The 8353-nt window shown below is 56.9% G+C and overlaps 1 protein-coding gene across 1 annotated transcript in view; it reads right to left on the reverse strand.

The window, feature by feature from the left end:
* SBF1 (SET binding factor 1) overlaps nt 1-8353 on the reverse strand; it is a gene marked incomplete at its 5' end in the record, with an annotated part of 33143 nt that overhangs the window by 21563 nt on the left and 3227 nt on the right. Inside the window, 6 exons of the mRNA XM_042830835.1 lie at nt 539-647; nt 1084-1216; nt 1956-2061; nt 4226-4336; nt 6641-6769; nt 6899-7036. Coding sequence (XP_042686769.1) covers nt 539-647; nt 1084-1216; nt 1956-2061; nt 4226-4336; nt 6641-6769; nt 6899-7036 — 726 coding nt within the window. The remainder of the gene's footprint in view (nt 1-538; nt 648-1083; nt 1217-1955; nt 2062-4225; nt 4337-6640; nt 6770-6898; nt 7037-8353) is intronic.

The following is an 8353-nucleotide window of genomic DNA, read 5'->3' on the forward strand; positions in this document are numbered from 1 at the left end:
GCACTGGGGGGCACAGCTGCAGCACTGTGCCCACTGTGGGGCTCCCCAGTTCCAGGCAGACTGGGAAGTGCTGGAGAGAGCCCACTGAGGGTGCAGAGATGGTGGGAGCCTGGAGCAGCTCCTGATGGGGACAGGCTGAGAGTCCCAGTGCTGTGCACATGGAGGAGAGAAGGCTGAAGGGGGTCTGAGCAATGCTGGTGGGTATCTGAAGGGTTGGAGGTGAGGAGGAAGGGGCTGGGCTGTGTTTGGTGGTGCCCAGCACCAGGACAAGGGGCAGTGGGCCTAGACTGGAGGCCAGGGAGTTGTGTGTGAGTGTGAAGAAGAGCTGTGTGCTGTGAGGGTGGCAGAGCTCTGGCACAGCTGCCCAGAGAGTTTGGGGGAGTCTCCTTCTGTGCAGAGATCCAAACCTGCCTGGACACTGCGTACAGCTGCTGGGGTGAGCTGCATGGGGGCACTGCACTGGGGGAGCTGCACACCCCCATGGCTCTGAGTTCTGTGGTCCCACTGCTTCCCTTGCTGCCAGCTCATGGGGTCTCACCAGCTCCTGTGTCTCCGACTGGAAGATGGAGTGGACCCCGATAATGAAGGGTGTCGGCGTGCTCAGTACCTCCAGGAGCTGTGCAGGCAGGATGGGTACGTACGTGAAACTGCAACAAGAGATGAGCATTGCTGCAGCCAGCTGAGCCCTGCCAGGACCTAGCATCTGCTCCCTGCCTTCCTGGGGGAGCACAGCCCAACAGCACGCCCTCAGCGCTCTCCTGGTCACCAACACTCTTCCATCCCAACCACTCTCATTCCACGGTTCTGTGATCTTTAAGGATTCTTCCAGCCCAACCATCCAGTAGCTCTATGATCTATAAGGTCCCTTCCAACCCAGCCACTCCATGGCTCAATGATGCACTGGCACACAGAAAAGGCTCCAGGGAAGGAGCTCTGAGAGCCACGCACATCCTTTACAGCCCACCCTGCACCAGCAATGTGTACAGCACAAATAATTACTGCCCAGGTAATTATGGAGAAAGGGGTGTTAGGTAGCCCAGGTAGTGCCCCAGCTCAGTCTGAGGCTTGAAGCTCCTCTCTCACCTGTACTTAAGGGGGAACATAAGTGCAAGGAGAGCCCGGCAGGCATCGGTGAGCCGCTGGTAGCTGCTGGAGAGAAACAGGATCTTGTGCTCGGTGAGCGCTGCACAGAAGAGATACAGCACATTGGTGATGCCTGGGGAGAAGGGAGAGAGCAGTGCTCAGAAAGAGGGTTCCCCTCCTGTGCTCCAGGACAGATCCTCACAACCTGTTCCTCATCTCCACATCCTGCACAGCAGAGGAGCTGACACCCTCCAGGGGGGCACCCGTGGTGCCCATCCCTTGGAAAGGCACTTGGAGGCCTGAAGGAGCTGATATGCAGGAGGAGGGCAGCTCTGCACAGAGACAGCGATGGGACACGGGGGAATGGCTTTAAACTGGAAGAGGGGAGATGGGGTCAGATAGGGGGGAAATGTTTCACCCAGAGGCGATGCAGCCCTGGTGCTGCTACCCAGAGCTGTGGGTGCCCCACCGCTGGAGGTGCCCAGGGCTTTGGATGGGACCCTGAGCAGCCTGAGCTTGGAGGAGGGGGACCCAGCCCAGTGCAGGGGAAGAGCTGAGAGGTCCCTTCCAACCCAACCATTTCATGGCTCAGTGATCTATAAGGTCCCTTCCAATCCAATGATGACCCCATGATCTGTAAGGACCTTTTCAACCCAGCTACTCTATGGCTCTGTGATCTACAAGGTCCCTTCCATCCCAGGCCGTGCTGTGATTCAGTGATTCTCTGCCCCTGCACACTGCTTGCACACTGCTGCCCCGTGCAGGAGGGCAGAGCCAGGGTAGCTCTCTCCAATGCTGTGCAATTGGAGCTGAGCCCTGGGCTGCTTTTGGCACTGGACCCACTGGCAAAGAGGTGTGGGGAAAAGTCTCACCGAGCTGCCGGAAGAGCAGAGCCACACTGCAGCTGCTGACAGGAAGCGAGTCATTGATGGGTGTCTGGATCACCTGCCTGTCCCCTGCACCCAGCGAGATCGTCCGCTGCAAGAAAATGCAGGAGGTGATGGGGTGGCATTCAGCAAGGGGCCAGCACGAGGACCCAGGACCACAGTGCCCAAGAAGCAGCTCCGTGCCCCCCAGGACAGGGCTGGAGCACAGCGGGCACAGCCTCATCTCTTCTTCTCCTGGGCAGTTTTTCTCCAAACCACAGCACTGGGATGCCTGCAGGTCCTCAGCCTCTCTCCAGAGGCACGAGGGCAGCGTCACATCAATGAGCACTTCTCCAGGGCCGTGCTGCTCTGCAGTAGGTTTGGCCATGTGCCCCATCTCCCCGCTCAGCCCTGTGGGCTCAGGGGGCTGCTCCCAATAAAGGCTTCTGGCCGGGCAGAGCCAGCACCCTGAGCTGCACCCGAGCAGCAAGCCGAGCCTCCTAACCATGGGGAAGCAATGCCATGGGGCAGGAACCAGCCCCGTGGATGTGGCAGCACCAGAGCTGCTTGCACGACCCTTCCACAGGAAGAAGAGAAGGGGCTAACGAGGACACAGACCCCAGAAAGAAAAGGTGTGCGTACCGCTGCTTCGTCGTCCGCGTCAGGCTGAGATAGAGACAGACAAAGATAGCACAGTCGGTTAGAAAGGCACAAACACAGCTGGATGAGGGGGGACAGAGGCACAAAGCGGGGAGCAGAGCTCTCAGAGGAGGAGAGGTGCACACAGACAAAGCAAAGCAGTCACCACCACACTGAGAAAGAGCGTTTGGACACGGCGGGGGCAGAGGGAAAGCACAGGGAGGGGAGTGCCACCGACACACCGTCCTCCCTGCAACATGCTGTGTGTCCCCATGGCACAGATGGATCCTGCCAGAATGGGGAGGTGACAAATGGCAGTGGCCAAAGCACAGCTCACTGCCTTCCTCCTGCTGTGTGCGGGCTCCAGCTGGGAGGAACCAGATGGGGTGGGATGTTGTTGGGTGCCCGCACCCAGCCAGGCACGACCATGGGCTCAGCTGTGGCTTGCCTGCTTCTCCAGAGCACCAGGTGTGACTGGCAGCCAGCCCCAGGGCCAGCACTGCTCCAGGGGCACGAGGTCAGCCTGAGAGCATAGCCTGTGCCCGGCACAAAACACCCAAACCAACAGCCTGCATGGGGACAGGGAGCAAAAACCCCCTTGGGGTCACAGGGCTCGGCGGTGGGGAGAGCCTCTGCCTGCAGGCACAGAGCTGCAGTGCTGCCTTTGGCTGAGTGCAGGGACACGTGCCACCTCTGCAGCTGCTTTCCAAGTGTTAGTGTGGCAGAACAACTCCAGAGGGGCTGTGCTGCTGTCTTCAAACATCTTCTGTGAGAGGGTCAGCCTGGGAGCTGCCCACCTCTCCCATCTCCTTCACTCACCCACCTGCTGCCCTCCTGGAATGGGAGCACCTTCCACAGCAGAACCAGAAGCTACCAAACCTCATTTTGTGCCTTCTTTTCCAGGAGTCAGGTATGATATCTAAGTGGGAACTCATCTACTGTGCTGCTTTAATGTTTAATGCTCAGAAAGCTTGGGAAGTTTGGACAGAGGGGTGTGAAAAAGCATCAATGTCTTCAGGATGGGAGCTCACTCAGTTCTGCTCCTCTGTTTCAGAACTACTTGAACAGTGGAACACATGCCATTGGTTCCAAGTGCTCTGAAGACACAGCCAATGTTTCATCCATTTACCTATGCCCCAAATGCCCTTCCTATTAAGTCTGTGCTCAAACCTTGGGACCACAGACATGCACAGCCTGTGCCTGTTGACCCAGAGCAATGTTCTGTGCGCTCAGATGGGCCCAAGAAGAGCAGCGGGAAACTCTCTGATGCAGGGAGACCACAGACCACAGCAGGGATTTGCACAGCATGAATTGATCTACGCAGCTCCTGGGGGGGTGGAGGGGAAGGAACAAAGCTGCTGACCCACGGCGAGGTGCTCTCAGCTGCCCCAGAGGCTGAGCTGCTCCAGGTGATGGAGCTGTACTGTTCTGCTCTACAGCACTTGGAAAGGTGCTGCCTGCACAAGCCAGGCCCTGCCAGCAGCAGGGCATGCAGCAATCCCCCAGCAGCTGGTGCAGCGAGCTGCTGCCTGCAGGAGGGTCAGGCAGGCAGGAGCAGAACGTAGCCACGCAGCATGGCTCTGCCCCATGCCATGGGGCTGGGAACGAGGCAGTGCAGGGAGGCTGGGGGCACCCACCTGGGCTCCACCGGTGATGGGGATGGTGCATGTCAGCAGGTTCCCAATGATATTCTCCAGGGACACGTTCAGCCCATCCACGTAGATGGTGTAGATCAAGCCCAGGCTGTTCTGCAGAGGGAAGCACAGCGTGGCTGAGCGTCGCTGCAGGAGGCAGCCACCTCCTGGTCCCCAGCAGCACCACCCTGCCCAGTGCCTGTCCCCAAGAAGGAGCTCAGCCCATGGTCTTGGCCGTAGTGCTTCAGGTCTTCCCTCCAACCTCTCCCCCTGAGCCCTTCCCAGCAGAGATGGGGTATACAGCACGCACTCTGCTTCCAGCCAGCAACACTGACCCTCCCTGCCATCCCCACCAGGTCACCATGAGCAGAGGGAGGTTCCTGGTCCCTGCAGGTCTGCATCAGGTCCCACTCAAAGCCTCAAACATAGGGCATGAAGGAAGGAGCCATTTCTCCCTGAGGGTTGGGCACTGATTCTTCTGCACTGGGAGCGAGCATCGGCACCAGCACAGGATGCATCACAGGGCAGTGTCCAGCAGCACGTCCTTTGTGCCATGGATTGGCTGCTGGAACCACCCCAATCAATCAAGAATTTGAGCAATCTGTCTTCAAGGAACCCTTTTTCTCTTCAAACCATCTCCCCACATCAGCAAGAAATCACAGAATCACACAACCATTTGAAGATTTGAAAAGACCCCTGAGAACACCCAGCTTGATCCCAGCCCACCTCCCATGTGCCCACTGACCCCAAGTGCCCCACACTGGTGAAGTAATATGGGCTGGGAACCACTGCCATGCAGAGAACAAACCTCTGCAGGAAATGTCTTTCTCTTGCAATAAACCAGATGACCCAATTTCAGCCAAAATCATCCCCAAGCACGAGCTGTTTTCCCCCACAGCAGCCTGGCTCACCTGGCTTTGCCCTCCAACCCCAAACAAGTTGTGCATGTCAGAGAATCTCAGCTTTGCGGAGGCAAACCCCAACCAGACGTGGCGATGCCATACAATGAACTGCTCACAACAAGGGAAATGGACTCATGATCCAAGATCTCTGCTGCTCACATGTTCCTCTGTCGGTCTCACTGATCTCACTTGCTGCTTTGTGACCCCCTACCAGCCAACATGGGCCCAACTCATGGTCAGACACCTCCCAGTAACCCCCACCGTCAGTACAAGCTGGGGGATGGAAGGAGCACTGCGTCCAGATGGGGAATGCTCAGCACAGCAGAGACACCGACCTGGTGGCTTTCAGAGGGACCTTCCAGCCCCAACCATTCTGTGACTCTACAAAGGTCCTCTCCAACTCAACCCATTCCATGATTCCATGAGTCTACAAAGGTCCCTTCCAAAGCAAAACATTCCATGATTCTGCGATTCTACCTACACACAGCACTGTGTTATGGTTCAGTGCCAGAGCACTGGCACAGGCTGCCCAGAGGCCAAGCAGCCTCCATCCCTGGAGGTCAGGTTGGGTATTGGGAACATTTCTTCCCCAGAGACCAGTCAAGGACTGGTACAGACTGCCCAGGGCAGTGGAGGAGTCCCCATCCCTAGGGGTATTCAAGGAACGTGGGGATGTGGCACATGGGGATAGTGGGCACAGTGGGGGTGGGTTGGGGTTGGACTTGGTGATCTCAGAGCTCTTCTCCAACCTGAATGGTTCTGTAATTCTCTGATCTCTAACCCCCACCTGGAAGTGGTCCTTGGCACCCCTCTCCAGCTGCCCTGTGCCTGAGCTGGGGTGGGAGCAGCCGTCCCCATAGGATGTGCCTTTGGTGTTCTAGAAAGCCTGAAGTTTGCAGCTTTAGGCTGAAGATTGGAGCATCCTGTGAAGCCTAACATTTGTAACAGCTCTAGGCTGAAGAAAGGGTGACATTATTCCCTGACAGTCCTTCTCAATCCCAGTGGTGGCTGAACACCCTGATGGAGCACCCCACGCTGGGGCAGGCTGAGAGCAAGAGCTCCAAGCAGCTGCCCAGAAGCAATACCCCACAGTGGGAGGGAAACAGGGAGAATGGGCAGAAGTGTGATGGAGCTCTCCTCCTCCACATGAGGTGCTCACCCAGCACCCAAGCTGGCAGCAAGTCTTCTGTATGCCCCAGATGGACTCCTCCTTTGGATCCCTCGCACCACAAGCACAGGGCAAGGCAGCTGGTGCCACCTGCAAGCAGCGCATGCCCTCCCAGACCTGTCACAGCCACATAACACAGTGAGTTGGGAGAAAACAAAGGTGGCAGAGATAAAGGTCCCCAAAGGAACGGGCTGTTCTTCACGGGTGTTGCATTCACAGAATTGGGTGGCTGTGCTGTTCTGCAACGCTGGGTGCGGAGTCGGCCCCGTGCTGAGCTTCCAGCTGCTCCCAGCACTACCAGCTCCATGCTGGGGCTGCTCACTGCCTCTCCTTGCCCCATGCACTTACCCTGAACACCTCGGCGTGGTCCAGCCTTGACACCAGCACCAGGCTCTTGGGAGCAAAGAGCTGTGCCGGTTGGACAGGAGAAGCCGATTCCTCTTCCTCCTCTTCTCCATTCCTGGGGTGGCTTTGAGGCTGTGGTGACACAGATATCAGCCCAAGTTCAGGCACAGACACCCTTCCCAATCCTTCATCCCAGGTTCTTCCACCAAGGGGACACCCAGAGAAGCCCCCACCCCTTCCCCAGCCCCACACCCACTGTACCTGCGCGCTCTCCACAGCCTCCCAGAAGGTGAAGCAGGCGCAGTAGTGCCTCTCTGAGTTGATGTCGGTCAGCACGGCCACAAAGAAGGTGGGGGGGTTCCTCTCTGTGAAGAGCTGCCAACCGCTGGGCTGGCAGAACTGCGAGACAGGGCAGGGGATGGGGGTCAGCAGTGTGGATGGGGCTGCACGTTGCCCCATGCCCCTCCTTTGCTGCAGGAAGAGTGGGGCTGAGGCTAAAGCATCGGTATGTTAGCAACTTTATTTCTCTTAAATCCAAACACAGCCCCACATTAACCTCAGGGAGTAGAGTTAATCCAGCCCAAAGCAGGGCACGATGCTCCGGGAGGTGGCACTCCTCGCATTGCCAACGCAGCCCCGCAGTGCTTCACTGCTTCCTGGGGACTTCCCGAGTAATTCCAACCCCAGAACTCCTCACGTGGTTTCCAAATCTCAAGGGATTTTCCTGCCCTTCCCCTTCTCAGCATCTGCATTGGGTTGGTGAGCGCTGGAAAATTCCCTGATGTTCTCAGGACTCCATGGAAAGAGCAGAAAAACTCAGCGGTTTCGGAGCTCAGGGTGACAGAAGGGAGGTTGAAAACAGGGCAGCGGGGACAGGATGACCCCAGCGTCAGCTCCAGCCCTCAGTGAGTGAAGCAGTTTCCAAGCTACTGTAGTTCTGCAACCTTTGTCTGCTCTCCATTCCCCCTAATCACACTCCATGTGCTCCAGGACACACATCCAGCTCCACTCCAACGTAACAGGGCAGCCCCACTGCCACAAACCTGTAGTGCTGCATGGGGTTGTTGTGGCCCAAGTGTCACATCTCTCATTTGGCCTCACTGACTTCTACACAACGTCGATCCCACCTATCCAAATCCTTCAGCCAAACCACCACAGAATCCCTGAAGTTGGAAGGGACCCACTGAGTCCAACTCCTCGCTCCACCCAACCCCAATGTCTCAGAGCACTGTTCAAATGCTCCCTGAGCTCTGTCATCTTGGGGCCATGCCCACTGCCCACAGGGGAACCTGTTCCATGCCCACCAGCTTCTGGTGCAGAACCTTTCCTTAACCCCCTCCTGGTCCTCTCCTGACACGGCTCCAAGCCTTCAGGAAAGATAAGTGATGGCTCAGTGCTCTCCCTGGAAGATGGGCACAATTCTGTGGAAGACAAGAGCAGCATTCCCAGAACCAACACTACAGAACCCAAACCATTTTGTGACTCCATGAAGGTCCCTTCCAACTCAACCCATCCTGTGATCCTATAAAGGTCCCTTTCAACTCAACACACGTTCTGTGATCCTATGAAGATCCTTTCCAACGCAAATCATTCTATGATTCCATCAAGGTCCCTTCCAACTCAAATCATTCCATCATTTCATGAACATCCCTTCCAATTCAGAACATTCTATGATTCCATGAAGGTCCCTTCCAACCCAAACCATTCTGTAATCCT

Source organism: Centrocercus urophasianus, unplaced genomic scaffold (genome assembly GCF_019232065.1).
Source record: "Centrocercus urophasianus isolate 14NV4802_14NV808 unplaced genomic scaffold, USGS_Curo_1.0 seq_1003, whole genome shotgun sequence".
NCBI lineage: Eukaryota > Metazoa > Chordata > Aves > Galliformes > Phasianidae > Centrocercus > Centrocercus urophasianus.